Here is an 18,154-nt window from a genome sequence, read left to right on the forward strand (position 1 = left end):
AGAACAGATGCTGACAGGAGAAAAAGTGCTAAGGCAGTTTTGCTAAATGCAATGACATTTTGCATTTAGCGCTTTATTATAAACAAACAGTAATAAGATACAAAGAGATAATGAAATCTATTTAGACGGAAGTTGCTTCTGTTATCAATATAGCAACTGACTATATTTGTCATTCAATCCACTGAATTGTTCTTAGCATATCTGAACCATTAGGAACTTGTTGAATCCAAATGGTAACTAAATATCACTACTTTGCAAAACAGGACTTATTATTTGGAATAATTAGAATGTAGACTTCATTGCCATAATGAAGAAATACAGCTGCCTATATGTGGCCATTTGAAACTATGGAACAGATCATCTGTCTGTCAACAATTATAGTTTCAACATTCATTTCTGGTTTGCTGCTATGATGGCATAAAAGGTAATGGAGAACAAAACCATGAAGGCAACCTCGATTATTTTATTGTATGAAACAATATTTATTCTCATTCTTAAGAAGAAAGCAACGCAAAATAAAATATTAGTTTCTTTGACAAAAAAAAGTCAAACAACTGATTGTCACTTCCCCTCCAAAGGAAAATCGAGACTCTATTTTAAGCCCTGTCTGTGAATTTAGTTTTGATGCTCAATATAACAATAATTTGCCCAGCTACAACTATGGTTTATGTTATACAGGAAACTGAGGGGACAGAAAGAGCAAATATTATATTTTAGAAACATATCTGAGTTGACACAGCTTATGTGTTAACATGAAAACATGTTAAAAGAGTAGTTTCATAATTGCAAATTAAATAATTTGATAACAACTAAAAAACAGTAAAAATGATTAAGAGTGAATTATTTAGAAAAGAAGGGATTTTTAATCCATTTTTAAAGAAGAAGCAAAAGCAAACCATTTTTAAAAACCCTTAATTTCTTTCTCAGGTGCTATGAATCTTTAAAACAAGCAGATATAGTAATAACAGGAACTACAGGAAAGAGAAAATAATGCAAGGAAATTTAGAAAATCCCTTTCACTTATTGTTAAGTTAAGGGATGCCCTCAGGTTATTTTTAAATATTTACAGCATTACATAAAGGGACTGATACCATGACTGAATTGATGAAACGTAAAATAAGAGGCTAACCATTTGAAAAGTTTTGCAAATCATTATTTTCAAGAAACATTTACAGTAAAATAGTATTGTAGAGTGTTTACGATCCATTTAAGATCCTGAATACTCGGGAAAATTTCAATTCTAATTGGTTTGGTTGTTTTATTTTATCTAATTAATTTATTTAATTGTTAAAACTTTAATAACAACTTTAAAAAATGTAATGGTTTCTGAGATATATTTTCTTTCCTCCCTTTCCCCAAAAGGAAGTTTTACTGATTATGATGTAGAAAAGATGGTAAAAGTGTCAGAATATTCATGACTGGGAAGACATGGTAACAAGGTCAGCCAATGAATAGGCATAGCAACTAAGTCAGCCAATTGGGAACTGAGACAGACTGGAGCCAAGGCGTGTCTGAGTCTGCAGCTTCTGAGTAAAGAGAAACTGAAACCAGTGTGTGTGAACTTGTCTGCTGACCTGAGCTGAAATGAAACTGTGAATCTGCTGTTGGTATTGTAAATTTACTTCATGTATTATTATGTATATAAAGAAGTTAATGAATCCTACTGCATCAGTTTATCTGTGTGTGCTTCTGGATTTGATTTTTGCAAGAAACTGACAAAAAGCAAGTAAAGATATTAAGCCACTCAGACAACTCTTCCATGCAATTTCACCTTTAGTTCCCATTCATGCCCCCCCCTTCCCCAAGCAATACTTTTTAACCTACCTGTTACTTGACAGCTTTTTCCACCCATGAGCAACTAGCATGCAGAATCCCATGCTGGGAACATATAACACTCGTTCTGCTACTACGAAGCCAACAGGGAAAAAAAGGTTTGACGCTGGGATGAATGGCAAAACTATTAAACAAAGTGCCTAAAACAGCAAAAGAAAAAAACACACAAAACACTAGCTAGTAACCCAAAGCAGAAAAATACTTAAGCATTATACAGACCTACAGCATACATGTCTGTAAAAGAGGCACTGATTTAATTTTACATTTAGAATCCCTATTTTTTTTCTTCTACAGTTCTGTTGAAATCGGTAACTTGTTATTTTATGCTCTTACCAAATCTAGATTTATCTTGTGTCCCTTCAAAGTATGTCTTCAAAGCTATCGGTACTTCTTCAAAGCTATACAAACTCTATTACTTTACAAATCATATACAGATAGTCCTTGACTTACAAAATTTCATTTATTGACCGTTCAAAGTTACAAAGGCACTGAAAAAAGGGACTTATGACCATTTTTCACACTTTATGACCATTGCAGCTTCTCTATGGTCACATCAGGGGTGAAATGTAAAATTTGTTAGTACCGGTTCTGTAGTAACAAGGCTTGGTGGGGGGGGGGGGGAATGTGACTGGGTGGGCGTGGCCAACTGTTTTAAAAAAAACTTTTTAAAGCATTTTTTCTAATGCTTTGAAAAGCCTCTCTGCCAATCAGGCAACTCAGCTGGGATCGTCAGAAAGGCTTTTTAAAAAATGCCTCTCTGCCAATCAGACAACTCAGCTGGGATCATCAGAAAGGCTTTTTTAAAAATGCCTCTATGCCGATCAGGCAACTCAGCTGGGATCGTCAGAGACTTTTCAAAGCATTTTTTTACCACCCCTTCGGTCAAGAGGTTGCAGAAAAAAATGCTTTGAAAAGCCTCTGATGATCCCAGCTGAGCCGCGCGATCATCAGAGGCTTTTCTTTTTTTAATTTTAAAAGCATTTTTTCGTCGGAAAAGGTTGTAGAAAAAAATGCTTTTAAAAGTAAAAAAAAAAAGCCTCTGATGATTGTGCGGCTCAGCTGGGCATGGGGGGGGGGGGCGCAGGGATTTTTGCTACCAGTTCTCTGAACCACCCCCCGCCATCGCTACCGGATCAGGCGATCGGGTCTGAACCAGGAGCATTTCACCCCTGGGTCACATGATCAAAATTCAGACGCTTGGCAACTGACTCATATTTATGATGGTTGCAGTATCCTGGGATCACATGATCAGCTTTTGCAATCTGCTGAGGAACAAAGTCAATGGGAAATCCAGGTACACTTAACAACTGTGGCAAGAAAAGTTGTAAAATGGGCCAAAACTCACTTAAGAACTATTTAACTTAGCAACAGAAATTTTGGGCTCAATTGTAGTCAAGGACTACCTGTATTCATTTATGTATATAAACAATTTGTTATGTACAATAGCCAAATCTAATTAAACAGAGCAAACCTTTAGTTGAACTGGATAACTGTAGTTAAACAGCATACACATCCTCCAGACTGATGTATTTCAAATCCCAGAATTCTTCAATTGGCATAGTTAGAATAAGAGAGAATTCTATGAGTTGAATTCCCCATATTTGGAGGCCACTCAGGTTGGAATTAAACTATTGTAGGAGATCCAAACCGAATTCATCTGTACACAGTGCCAATATTGGAACAGTTTATTCACAACCTTTCTAATTCCTTGAAGTTTACACTGCTAGATCTGCTTAGCTTTAGCAAAACATTACTGAAGATTTAATTGCAAACAATAGATCTACATTTGTCACTGCACATGCAAGCAACTGGGTTAGCTACCCGTGTTGGACTCCTACAGTCAGGTGCAGAAATATTGGGACATCGACACAATTCTAACATCTTTGGCACTATACACCACCACAATGGAGTTGGAATGAAACAAACACAATGTGCTTTAACTGCAGACTGTCAGCTTTAATTTGAGGGTATGTACATCCAACTCAGGTGAACGGTGTAGGACTTACAGCAGTTTGCATATGTGCCTCCCACTTGTTAAGGGACCAAAAGTAATGGGACAATTGGCTTCTCAGCTGTTCCATGGCCAGGTGTGTGATATTCCCTCATTACCCCAATTACAATGTGCAGATAAAAGGCCCAGAGTTCATTTCAAGTGTTCTATTTGCATTTGGAATCTGTTGCTGTCAACTCTCAAGATGAGATCCAAAGAGCTGTCACTATTAGTGAAGCAAGCCATCATTAAGCTGAAGAAACAAAACAAACCCATCAGAGAGATAGCAAGAACATTAGGCGTGGCCAAAACAATTGTTTGAAACATTCTCAAAAAGAAGGAACGCACCGGTGAGCTCAGCAACACCAAAAGACCCGGGAGACCATGGAAAACAACTGTGGTGGATGACCGAAGAATTCTTTCCCTGGTGAAGAAAACACCCTTCACAATAGTTGGCCAGATTAAGAACACTCTCCAGAAGGTAGGTGTATGTGTGTCAAAGTCAACAATCAAGAGAAGACTTCACCAGAGTGAATACAGAGAGTTCACCACAAGATGTAAACTATTGGTGAGCATCAAAAACAGGAAGGCCAGATTAGAGTTTGCCAAACAACATCTAACAAAGCCTTCACAGTTCTGGAACAAGATCCTATGGACAAATGAGACCAAGATCAACTTGTACCAGAGTGATGGGAAGAGAAGAGTATGGAGAAGGAAAGGAACTGCTCATGATCCTAAGCATACCACCTCATCAGTGAAGCATGGTGGTGGTAGTGTCATGGCGTGGGCATGTATGGCTGGCAATGGAACTGGTTCTCTTGTATTTATTGATGATGTGACTGCTGACAAAAGCAGCAAGATGAATTCTGAAGTGTTTCGGGCAATATTATCTGCTCACATTCAGCCTAATGCTGCAGAACTCATTGGACGGCGCTTCACAGTGCAGATGGACAATGACCCAAAGCATACTGCAAAAGCAACCAAAGAGTTTTTGAAGGGACAGAAGTGGAATGTTATGCAATGGCCAAGTCAATCACCTGACCTGAATCCCATTGAGCATGCATTTCACTTGCTGAAGACAAAACTGAAGGGAAAATGCCCCAAGAACAAGCAGGAACTGAAGACAGTTGCAGTAGAGGCCTGGCAGAGCATCACCAGAGATGAAACCCAGCGTCTGGTGATGTCTATGCATTCCAGACCTCAGGCTGGGATTGACTGCAAAGGATTTGCAACCAAGTATTAAGAAGGGAAAGTTTGATTTATGATTATTATTCTGTCCCATTACCTTTGGTCCCTTAACAAGTGGGAGGCACATATGCAAACTGCTGTAAGTCCTACACCGTTCACCTGAGTTGGATGTACATACTCTTAAATTAAAGCTGACAGTCTGCAGTTAAAGCACATTGTGTTTGTTTCATTCCAACTCCATTGTGGTGGTGTATAGAGCCAAAGATGTTAGAATTGTGTCGATGTCCCAATATTTCTGGACCTGGCTGTAGCTCTTTGTAAGATTATCTGCCTCAACCTGCTTAAAGGCAGGCAGCCGTCCTTTTGCTTCCACCACTGCACATTTTAAGTAAGTTATATACTGCTCTGAGAAAGCAATGTTATAGCAGCATAGAGTATGTGCAAGTTTATTAGACTCTGATGCCAGATATGTCATACTCCGTATGGCTAGTACATTACATACATACATTACACTGGATAATATGGAGTGGTGCAGTGGCCTAGAAGTGGAGCTTTCACTCACAATCAGGAGGCTGCGAGTTTGATCCTAGGTAGAGGCAGATATTTATCTCTCTGGGCACATTGAGAATATATCTGCTGAACAAAACTCTGCATTGGCAGCAGGACAGGCATCCAGCCATTAAAACACTCTGCTAGCTCCATTCAGTTGCCCAGACTCCGGGATTATGGGGTCGTTAAATGAAGATGATGATTACACTGGGTAATATCTCCCAATGACCAGCACCATCAGTTTGTGCTATCCAAGGCACTAGAACCTATGACTCAGACTGATTTTAAATTCTGCCTCCTGAAGAAACTCAGGTTCTCAGATGATGTGTTTAATTTAGATCAATAATAATTCATAAGCTTCTTCCTGGACCACAAACTACAAAAGTAGGCTTTCCTGGAAAAGGAATGGACTACTTGTTTCTTCTTCATAGTAAAATAAACAACAAATGTCTTTGGATGTATCTCTGCCATTTTTTTCTTTTTTTGGTTCTGCTTCTTTTTTGCTGCTGAGCCACATCTGAACTACTCCCTCAGCAGAGAGTGAAGGCAATTTATTCATAATCCTATTGAGTCATTATTAATTCAACAATCAACATAGAATGCTGATAAGCTTTTAGGAAATGAAATTAAAAAGCATGCAAGTGTCTGTTTTTCATAATAATAAGGACACGACAGAAACATTGGCTAAACTTACCCTAAGCTCACCCTAAGCAACACTGAAGAACTCACACAACAAGAGGAAGGCTCACAGAAATCCAGTCTTAATGTAGGCAACACTAAATTTCTAACTTTTGGTGGTATATTCCAAATCAAAATGCTACCTTTTTTGGTGCAGAATTCAGTTTCTTAAAAAGAAAAAAACTTAAAGCATTCATATACCCTTAAATGGAATCTGCTGAAAAACTAGATGGTCTGGAAAAATAGGATTTTCTAATAACATCCTAATGTTTTTGTGATGCCGACTGTATGTAGCCCATGTAACAAATAACGTAACTTTTTACGTAACAAATAACATTACTTGGGTTCCACTATAACTGTGATCAATATAAAGCACAAAATTACCCCAAGGATTCCCCTTTCTATTTAATTGTGTTCATTTTCCTAGATTATTGCTAGAACCGCAATGGTTGTTAGGAAGTACTCAAGTGACTTCCAGCCTTTTTGCTCACCACAGATTTCATTTCATTCATAGAGCAAGCATTGGATGGGGGGCGGGGAGGAGGGGGTAGTCCTTTAATCCAGAATCTATCCACGGTGCTGTTACTGTGTTGTTTTAACGTGGCAAAAAAGCCCTGCTGTCAATAAAGCCCACATTGTATACGTATATTACAAGAGCCTCATAAGCACAGAGGAGCAAAATCTGCAGATACAAAGTTACACTGTGAAATAACTGCTCCATGAAATACTTTTAAAAATTCAGCAAAGAAATAGAATATGCATTATGCAGCCCATTCTTGATACATCCAACATTCCTCACAATTTTGACTACAGATAATGTACAATGTACCAGCTTGATAAAATCCGACGTTTTCCTGAGTGCTGAACTAACGCAACTCAAAGTGTTACAACATTCAAGGACAAAAAGCATTGTAGAGATACAGTGAGAACAATAATTAACTCCATACGTACAAAATTATGCACAATAATTAAGTCCATACCTACAAACAATAATCATTGAAATGTACCGATGCAAGTATAGCACAATAGAACATGCAATGGAAGTTAGCTAATTCGATCAAATATGGTGATAAATAGGATCTCTATTTTCATATATGCAGCAAAATGGATTTGGGAATATTTCTATCACTTATACTGAATTGGGATTGAATTGTAGCTGCTGAAAAAAAAATCAAGTCTAAAGAAAATGTGCTGAAAGCAGAATAATCTAATTTAGAACACATTTAAATCTCTCTGTACACTTGCAACTAATATAAGAGGGGCTCGCCTTGTGCAGAGAGTGAGTGTGAGCGCTGAAGTACTACAGGTCTCACTACTACCCCTGGTTCACCGTATCTGGGTTGTGTGTTTGGGATGGGGGATCCCCAAGGTAAGGGAACTGAGAGACCAGGGTTAGGGGATGCTGCCTCTCTTGGCCCATCTCTCCTGCTGCTCCCTGTGATTTACAGAGGAATTGAGGGAGTTGAAAGAGGATCAGGAGACACCAAAAGCAGCACTGGAAGAAGACAAAGAATGAGCTTGACCAAACACAAGCTAAGGCCACTATTATGTTTTATCTCATGAAGGCTGGAGCAGAGAAGTGCCAATACTTCTCCGCTCTGTCACCCAGCACCTTGTTTAGGGTTACTGGATTCTCCTCAGAAAGGGAAGCCTGAAGGCCCATTTACAAAACCGTGCAGAGGAATTTTCTGTGAACCCATAGGATAAAATCGCTTGGATTCATTCCCAATTGGATTCTAAGCATGGTGTAAGTCCTGTGGCGATGCCCAGAGAATGGACCTACCCAGTTATTTGGGAATAGTTTGATTCTATTGGACTTGAGGAAATGGACGGGATCCTCTGGAATGGGTAAATGCTACCACCTGTGCATTTGATCCATGCCCCTCCTGGCTGGTTAAGACTGCCCAGGAGATAGATGGTGAATTTATCCTTGTTGGTGGGGGTGTCCTGGATCTTTTTAAAGAGGCACTGGTGTGCCCCCTCCTCAAGAAGCCATGGTATCATATAATTCTGGACAATTTTTGTCCAGTCTTCAATCTCCCCTTTTGAGGGAAGATGGTTGAGAAGGCTGTGGTGTTACAGAGGAAATGAATTATCTGGCTTCTCTTCAGTTAAATTTCAGGCCCAGTTTTGGGACTGAAATAGTAGCGGTCATACTCATAGATGATCTCAGGTGGTAACGGAATGGAGGCGGTGCGTTCAACCTTGCCTGTTTTGACCTCTTGATGACTTTTGATACCAATGACCATGCTATCTTTTTGGGCTGACTTAGTGAGCTGGGGGTGGGTGGCAGTGTTATGTGCTGGCTCACCTCTTTCCTCCAAGGTCAGTCTCAATCAGCCTTGATAGGTAGCCCTATAATGTCACTTACCATTAATACAGTCTTGGAGGAATCCCCAGGATACCGGAGACTGAAGACGACCAAAGTGCCCAAAAAGCAGAAGAAGGTGACAGTGGCAATATTTCTTACATCCAGCATGGATTCTACCAATGGGATAGTGCCCATTGTCCAGTCACAACACAATTCAGAAGGATTCAGAAGCAGCCAAGCATTTACCGGAAGGAGGTAATTGAAAGTCAGCTGCCTCACAGGAGATGGACTCACAGCAGCTGGGTTATCAAACCTAGAAAGAAAAAGTTGAGTTAAGGTGCAGCCATATGACATGACATATAACAGAAGATTTAGGTTAAATCTCTGGATTAGATCCAGGATTGAGTGAAAAACGTATTTTGTGAAATGGATGACTTAAAGAGAGGTTGGAGGGAAAATGGTGATCCTTTACCCCCAACTTCCTCTTTTCCCTACAACAATGCTGAAGACAGAAGCCTTATTCAAAACAGCGTGCAAAACGGGACAGTAGCAATGGTGAAAATTGCGGCCCCAACCTAGCTCAATTCTTGTGTTCTTTGCCAAGGGAAGGAGTCCTTCCATTCATGAAGGGTCAAAGCCTAGTTAGAATTCTTGCAAAGCTGCCTTGACCTTTTATTGAACCAAGGAAAAAAACAATTTATGCATTTCTATAATTCAGCAGATACAAGCTGAGGTCCAAAGCAAGCAAATTAACTGATCAGTTAATCTGTTTAAACTGGGTTAGGCAACTTCTTAAAAGCCTGGTGCAGAACCTTACTCCATTCATGATTCATGTATCATGTATAAGGTCAGGATGCCCAGCAGATTGCTTTGCTGATACAGACACGATTAACTGCTCAGATCACCAAGGGACTTCTATTGCATGTACCTAGCTAGCACTGTGCAAGTCCTAAGTGCCCAAGTGCTATCCTGTAGTCATGCCTGTAATATTTTACGAGAAATATGTTAAAATGCTCTCTCTTCTGCCAAGCCTTCTTTACATAAACGTTGGACAAATGCTTTTTATTTCTGCTCCCCCCCCTTCACTCCTTACTGTAATTGGTTTTTACATTTATTGTTTTACTGTACAGTTTGTATGTTGTAAACTGCTTTGAGATGCTTTTATGAAGTAAACAGTATAAATATATATTAAATAAAACCACCAAGTTAATGGACTACAGGGTACATTGAAGTCCACCCAAAAATTATGCAAATAAATACTCAGGACAGGGATAGCAATTAACTCAAAAGCCAGCAATTGCTTGGCTTCAAGCCAGCAAGTGCAAAGAGTCCACTGAAATATGGAAAAGGAACCAAGATATAAACTGTTGTGAGAAAGAAGAATAGTTGTTATGTTGACAGAGAAGCCTCAATTATTTAATACAATTTCAGCCTATTCACAGTAGACATTCTTATCTAACTACAGCATGTCAAGGGTCTGAGAACTTCTGCTGAGTTCAAACCTGCCATCCAAAGTAAGCTGTGAATAGTTGATTTCTGGAGATCTACGACTGAATCCTGGATCAGGAAACATGCAGAAGACGGCTGCATGCATGCACCCTGTATTTTGCAGATGAGCAAACATGAGAACAGCAATGCATACTTTATCTTCTATCCAATTTCAATCCCTATACTTACAGGGGAATCCCTGAATAGGCTTATGAGTTTGTTGAAACAGTAAACATAACAAAATGTTTAATGCATAAGTAAGATAAAATATATATCCTGAATACGAAGCCAAGGAGTAGGAATACTTCTTCAAACAGAAATATTTGTCCACTTTTCCCCAAGTTCCTTCACTATTACAAACAGTGGAATTTACCTTGTAAACACCGGTAACTGGGACTGAATAACTTGAACTCTGATCACAACAAGTAGTAGGGTACTGAACATCAGAACAATTAGTTTCAATAGCATTTGAAGCATACAGTAGGGAATGCTGCCTTTGCCTTGAAGAATGTGTAGCACTGTATACCAAAGAATTGGCACCGTATACTAGACAAGGAAATAAAAACATAAAACAATATTCAAATGAATCTTCTGACACCATGTATCACACAAGCAAACTTCTTCAATATATAATGCAATCCAAGTGTGTAGGTCTACAATTCCCCAAATTCCCAAACAAGGTAGCAGTAATTCTGGGGATTTCATTCAACTGAAACCCACCAAGTGGGGAAAAAAAGAACCTTCAAACAGGTGGTCTGCCCTCTTTATTTCAAAGGGAAATATTTAAACAAGTTTGTCTCATTAATGTAACCAAACACTTTTAAGTTTTATTCACCAATCATACTGAGTTCTGACATACATCAAAATATTTTTCAATTCAATAAGCTATTAATGTTATATTCACTGCCAATACATTTAACATAAATCCAATGTTTAGTGCATTTCAAGTATCCATTAACACAACAATGGCTGTATTCTATGCATACTAGCATGCTTAGGTCCTCAAGCCATACTCTGCACCTATCTGTCTTGTAGAAAGTAGTTCATGTTACCTCCTAGATTTAGAAGAGTCTTAAAAAGTGAGTTGTTGTATTATGGCAATTTAATTGTACTATAGTCTATTCTGAAGTTTGCTTGTTCTCTACTGACCCATTTCTTTTTCACTGGAAAAAGGTAACCATGGTTATCATGGAAAGGTCTCCAACTTAAAAAAAAAATATTTTTAAGGTTGATGTAGTTGTACCAGAAGTAATGGGTTATAGGCAGTGGTGGGATTCAAGTAATTTAACAACCGGTTCTCTGTCCTAATGATTTCTTCTAACCAGTTTGCCAAACTGCTCAGAAAGTTAACAACCGGTTCTCCCGAAGTGGTGCAAACTGGCTGAATCCCACCACTGATTATAGGGGAAATAATTTTAATAGATAAGAACTGGGAGGTCTCTGGATTCATTTGCCAGTAATTCAATAATAGGATCAAAATTTTCATTTGGTATTTTTAGTTTTGGACAAAATCTATTGCATGTGAGATTTCATTGGTATCTTGCATTTGCATGGGCCTTGGAACTCAGGTGAGGTATGAACTAGTCCAGTGTTTCAAATGTGGCAATTTTAAGCTGTGTGGACTTCAACTACCAAAATTCTCCACCCAGCATGTGACTTGGAACTCTGGGAGTTGAAGTCGACATATCTTGAAGTTGACAAGTTTGAAAAACATTGATCTAGTCAGTCTGGAATGCATTTGAGTGTCCTCTTTAGCACAAAGAGATCCCAGATAAACATTATGGTACTTTCAATCCTATTCTGCAATACAAATGTTGGGATTAAATTATTCATCTAGATATATTAATTAATCACATACTCCTGTGAATAGAGTGTGATATCACCAACTTAAATAAATGTATCTAAAGGGAATCATTCAAATCCCATAGCCAAGTGTCTCCAAGTGACATATTTTAATTTCAGATTTGAAACTGAATCAGATAAATTCCTTACCCCTTGAGCAATAAATACTTCATAGACACAACATATCCCCACCACGGTTACTCCTTGTTCCTTACATAATGTAGCAACAGCCACCAAAAAAACTGTTGCTGCAATAGGAGTCCACACTGCAATGTTAAGATACAAAAATAGTTAAGTCTTCATGAAATTGGGAAAAGCAACATTGCAATTCAAATGTCAGCCTGGAAATACTTCCTCACTCTCTGAACATTGAATGTACATTGTCTTGCCAAATGGTTTTATTGAAGACCGACCACATTTTATAGCTATTTAAGAATAGAAGTACCATCTTATACTATAAAAATCATTTGTAGATGCCATGCCAAGGTATAGTTCTCCAATCCGGTGCCATCCAGAGGTTATGCCACAACTTCCAAAATCATATGGCCTTTGCTCTTGTTTCCTTAAATTAGGATTGGGTGACCTTTTACAGATGTGGGCTTTCCTTAAAAATATTTTTTGTTGTGAGACACGTGGTGGCAGAGTTGCAGCCAAAGAATGATTGATTCAAGTGCTAAGGGTATGATTGGACGTATCTCTCTCTGGCAACTCATATGCTTTCATTTTAATATATGCTTCACTCTTATCCATAGAACAGGGGGAAAGGAAGGGATAGATCTGGACTGATTTGCCACACAGTGATTTGAAATCACACAAACCACTGCAACTTCCCTATCTGGGCTTTAAATAACTACATTGAAGGTGTGGGGTGGGGGATGAATGATTGTCCACTCATTGTTTGCTTTACCTATAGTGTTTTCAGGCCCTCTGGATCTGGTATAGGACAGAAAAGCAGCTAGAAAAAAGATTGAGGAGAGAAGTTCTGCTCTGCCCACCACACCAGTTACCTAAATAAAAGATACAGCAATATAAATCATTTAAACAAAATAAGATAAAGCATTAAAGTAACGGACAAAAAAAATCTACATATATTTATATTTGAATTCTGATTTTTCATTGTTTTGATGAAGTATGCAAGGACAGAATTAGACTGCCATCATGTGGATAAACAAGGAAATGCCTTCATTCTGAATTAGTATTATAAGTAAAGATGCTCTGAGGTCAAGCCCAACTGCTGTAACACATCCATGGACTTTTCCTGAGGATAGCATATATAGCAGTGTTTCTCAACCTTGGAAGCTTGAAGATGGGTGGACTTCAACTCTCAGAATCCCCCAGACAGCAGCGCTGGCTGTGGGATTCTGGGAGTTGAAGTCCACCCATCTTCAAGCTTCCAAGGTTGAGAAACACTGATATATAGTACACATAGTATTGCTCTTGCCTTTTTCCAGGGTGCTTTTCAAATTCCCAGCCCACATCCCCAGATCAATCATGGCTGACTTGCTTGGCTTTAACTTGCAGAACTTAAGTAGAAAACAAGTTGCCATATCAGAGATGTTTTATTTTTAATCAGGAATTATTTTGGAGAAAAATGTGCATTATCCCAAACAAATGTGACCTAGAATAAACTTTTCTTTCTTTCTTTCTTGGTTGCGTGACATAAATGGATGGGTGGGAAAGAGAAAATAGAGTAAGAAGTGACTGACTCATTCAGAGACCAAGAATGAAAGAAAATGTTGATTGCTCCCTGAATATGTGCTTAGAAAAAGCTCTTTGGATTCAAAAGACATGATGTAATCTGAGCACTGTGTATGTACATTAACAGTCATTTTGCCAAGCAGAAGCACTGCCAAACATATGACCTTGGAATGTTCTTGACACAATTGCACACAGAGCCTTCAAGAGGACAAGCTGCCTCACAGCTTTAACAAGAGAGCACATTCACTGCTTATGCCAGTTCACTTCCTAAAGCACACTTCAAATGCATTAACACAATCATGTGGTAACTGGAAAGGTGATGTCTAGAAGTAAATGATAGGTTTAAATGTAGATGTATTTGAGAATAACACCCCCTCCTCATTTTAACATCCCCCCCATTTCTTTAAATTGTGTTCTCACTATCATTACCCTGCAATGTTTCCCTACACTGTTTAAGAACTCTCCACAGTTTGAACTAGCAAGATTTTTAAATTTACTTACTGCTTCAGTATGTATGGGATGCACTGCGAATAATAAAGATGCAACCAAACTGCTTTTGTTGTCTAAGAAAAGCTTACAGACTTTGAGGAAAATGATACAAACTATTGCATGGAAGATGACATTCAGGAAGTGGTAAGAAATAGCATTTAATTCACTGAAAAGATAGTTCAAACGAAATGTGAAGACAGTGAAGGGTCGATATGACTTATGACTTCTCTCCTAAAAAGACAAAACAAAGAAGTAAACATCACATAGAATAAAAGGAATAAAAGCTATTGGTAAAATGGAAAATTCTAAAAAAAAAAGTTTTAGAAGCCTAAACAGTATATGTGTCTTTCTCCTTAAAGATCATGCTAAACGAACAGCCAGATAGCCAAACTAGGCAAATCTGTTCAAATCAATCTTTTCCTCTCATCATATGCACACTGCACAAATCCACTCCTTTGTACATTGCTAAGAATGCAAGATTACATTATATTTTCTCTTCAAACATTCAAAGTAACATGAATAGGAGATTTGGAAAATTGCCAATGTCCCCCTGAGCCTTGGGGGCACTCATGTCAATTTTGTTTGCTTTGTTTGTTTGTTTTGCTCAAAAACATATCAAATCTTCTCCCTCAAGTTCTCTGTGTATAACAGAGTCTACTTGCTCATTCCAATTTTTTTCTGAAATATGATGAGAGTTTATAAGAACAACAGAGGCATATGAATTTCAGATAATCTAGTTTTAATTATATTGATTTTTCCTGTAGTCTTTAATATGTTGATGATCAAGATTTGTATCATGGTCATCATATATGTTGTAAATTAAAATGAATGAAAAATAAAATATTGGTATTTTGTAAAATATCATTGAAGGCTGAAATGACATTTCTGAAATGCAAAGTAGGGCTTACACATTGGTTCAATGCTTTATAAAAATGCTTTAAGTGTCGTGTAGAGATATTACCTCAGACATGGGTGTTCCCCAGAAGTCATTCAAAAAAAGATTCTTAATTGGAGTTGAAGGATGCAAATCTTTATTGTCCAAAATGGCAGAAACATCATCAAAAACAAAGCCACAAAATAGACTGTTCCAGTAGCAAGCAGCCACTACTCCAAATATTAGTGCAAATTCCTTTGGGCTAACATAAGCCATCTTCTCCGGAACTCATGCAAACTATCTGTAAAACAAATTTCAGTTTGTTTTAAACATCTGCTTCCATCAACATAAATATACACAGTGAAGATTAACTGAAAACCAGAAGATTGCTGCTTATCTCCATAAGTAAATAAAACTCTTTTCACAAAAAAATTGACACATTTTAGCATAAAGGCTGTAGCTTTATATCCTAGCAATACTGCTTGCTGGTTTCACTCATTTGCTTCCACACAGACTTCAAAAAGTGATAACATCTGGTATTTTGCTAATTACGCTTTTGAAAAAACTGATCAAAAACATGGACTGGTTCATAAGTGCTTAGAAGAGAATCATCTATTCCAACAATACTTTCAGTAATGCTTTGGGGATGGGTGGGGGGGAGAGCCTATACACTGAGTTTCACTTCTAAAGAGATACGCATGGGTTTGTATTGTTAGTCTCGGGAATTATAATATCCCAATTCCTTCTCTTTCAATGACAAGAAAAGAAACCTTTGACTTCAAAAGAAATAGTATGTCATCCTTAGGGACCAAATCACCTATTCTGAACTACCTTTCTTTGAACTGAGATATCTTTCCTTCAAATATTATTTTCTACTTTAAGAGTTAATCTTCTTAAAATTAACTGTCTCCTTGATAGGCTGCTGGCCATAAGTATGCATTAAAAATTGATCAGGAATTTAAGCCATGTTCTCTAGTTTAACTCTGGGCACACAAATACATAGAACACACTTCCTATAAATTGGAAGAAATAGCAAGAGGGAAGAGAGTAACAGGTGATTATAGATAAATTAAAATCATATATATTACTTATTGATCAGAAAGTAACATATATAATTTGCAATGAAAATATATCTCCTTTGAAATAAATTTTATTCTGAAAGATACTGCATTAATCTATAAGTATAATAATAATACTTTAAGTTCTTAGATTGCTGTAAGTCTTTCAGTACTTTTCAGCTAAGTACCATACCATAAATATTTTTTAAAGTTTAAAGGTAAAGGTTGCCCTCACACATATGTGCTAGTCATTCCCGACTCTAGGGGGCGGTGCTCATCTCTGTTTCAAAGCTGAAGAGCCAGTGCTGTCCGAAGACGTCTCCGTGGTCATGTGGTCGGCATGACTAAATGCCAAAGGTACATGGAACGCTGTTACCTTCCCACCAAAGGTGGGAAGTTTACAGGTCCTATTAAACAGATTAAAGACTTTAAACTGACTTATTAAAACATAAGATTGTATACTATGGATGTACCTTTTCAAACAATATAAATCTTAACCTGCTAGCAAGCACTGACATCTTGGTACCTGCTGAATTGTAGCAACTGCTGATATTCTTTCTGGATGTAATATTGAAATCAAAATCCCTAGACTCTTTAGTGAATCAGCAATTGCTGAAAATATATGGGCACTTGGAACTAGTAGTACTGATTGTAACCAAATAAAATAAAACAGCTCTTCTCATGAAAAAGAAATTCGTAGGCAAATATATCTTGCCAGAGAATCCCTTACTTAATAGTGAAACATTATCACATTAGTCTGGATATAGTTCTTATGACAGAGCCTTAACTAGGAGGTAATGATTTATGTAAAATTATATAAACTCAGTCTCTGAAGAAAGGTGACAATTATGGTCTCTTAAATTTATTACCTGATTGTTCTATCTCATAATAACAGAATGTCAAAATGTACATATAGAAAAAAGGGCTTTTTTTTTTTACTGAATGAAATCAACCACCATTATAAAAATAAAGTTTTCAAAAGGATTGTACAAACATTTGATTTTATCAGTAATCTTGAATTAACATATTCAATCTGCTCACCAAGATGTTTATGCCCAGATTAAAATAATAATGCACAATGCAAAAATTTCAATCATGCATTTTATCTTAGAATGAAGCAATGATTAAAAATTTGGGTTGAGTGTCCAAAAAGCAACATTTTTAGAACATTTACCTTATCAGTCAAGCATAATATTTTTTTCATTTATGCATTTTCTTCAAGAGAAGCCATTTCTAAAATCTTTTTTCCAAGCTGTAGTACTATCAGTAAATGATCTGTTACAGTGCTTATGGATCTTTACTAGGACAAAGGGAAAGAAAAATAAGACAGTCTTAGGAAACATATTTAGGTCAATTTCATTTAAGCCACCCTAACTCAGTTATCTTAAACTGTTGGAATTGCAGAATATACATACTCTTAAGCTATGCAAAATATTGCATGACAATATTAAGATTATCCAAAAATATAAACTGAGAAACACTTGTGATTAATCCAGTTATAAAATTAATATAGTATCATTTAGTGACTTCAATTGATTCCGGCAGAATGGTCACAGAGCAACACCATTGTTAAGTAAAACATGTGACACTGTGTGTAGAGATAGATACATAGAGATGCTGAGAAGATCGCTGGTTGCTGCAATCACATTCAGATAAAGTTCTCTCATACAGTATTCTATGCCTGACCCCATTTTCCCATTTTTTTGCCTCCTCACAGTGCAAAGAGCTTAAACAAACTATCCCTTCTCGAGTTTTCTCTCCAGCTCAGCCTTTCCTAACCATAAGTTAACAAGCTCAACTGTGACCTTAATTAGTTGATTAGAACCCTCCTTCTGGATGGCTCCCTGAAACTGATTAGACCTTAAGCCAATTGCTAACTGGAAGAGACTGGTCCAGTCCAAATGTAAGAGTATTAGATTTTCATCAGAAGCTCAGTGTGAAGCAATCTTGGACATATACTAAGAATGGCTTCCTTACTGTTTCTTCTATCTTATTATTTATTGTGAAGCTTATTGTTAAGATTAGGAGATGATTTTCTGCCTATCTCTGCATAAAGTGTAGAATAATTATTCCTTGCAGTTTCTGCTACTTTGACAGGGAAAAGGGGGATAGCAATATTGTATTTCACCATGAAAAAAAATCTCACATGCACTCTC

At 37.4% G+C, this 18,154-nt stretch overlaps 1 protein-coding gene across 6 annotated transcripts in view; it reads right to left on the reverse strand.

Annotated features, from left to right (window-relative positions):
* The window catches only part of TMTC3 (transmembrane O-mannosyltransferase targeting cadherins 3), a 32,215-nt gene that overhangs the window by 7,281 nt on the left and 6,780 nt on the right, over positions 1 to 18,154 (reverse strand). For 5 of the 6 annotated variants that reach the window (XM_087874034.1, XM_087874031.1, XM_087874030.1 and 2 more), the window contains 8 exons: positions 17,173 to 17,298; positions 15,028 to 15,241; positions 14,079 to 14,297; positions 12,787 to 12,886; positions 12,030 to 12,145; positions 10,411 to 10,583; positions 8,610 to 8,862; positions 1,825 to 1,973 (listed from right to left, as the gene is read on the reverse strand). In XM_087874034.1, the coding sequence (XP_087730160.1) occupies positions 1,825 to 1,973; positions 8,610 to 8,862; positions 10,411 to 10,583; positions 12,030 to 12,145; positions 12,787 to 12,886; positions 14,079 to 14,297; positions 15,028 to 15,216 (1,199 nt within the window). In that variant the 5' untranslated portion in view covers positions 15,217 to 15,241; positions 17,173 to 17,298. The remainder of the gene's footprint in view (positions 1 to 1,824; positions 1,974 to 8,609; positions 8,863 to 10,410; positions 10,584 to 12,029; positions 12,146 to 12,786; positions 12,887 to 14,078; positions 14,298 to 15,027; positions 15,242 to 17,172; positions 17,299 to 18,154) is intronic. The other variant, XM_087874035.1, reaches the window with a different exon arrangement.

Source organism: Pantherophis guttatus, chromosome 7 (genome assembly GCF_059756535.1).
Source record: "Pantherophis guttatus breed Tessera chromosome 7, ASM5975653v1, whole genome shotgun sequence".
In the NCBI taxonomy this organism is placed as follows: Eukaryota; Metazoa; Chordata; class Lepidosauria; order Squamata; family Colubridae; genus Pantherophis; species Pantherophis guttatus.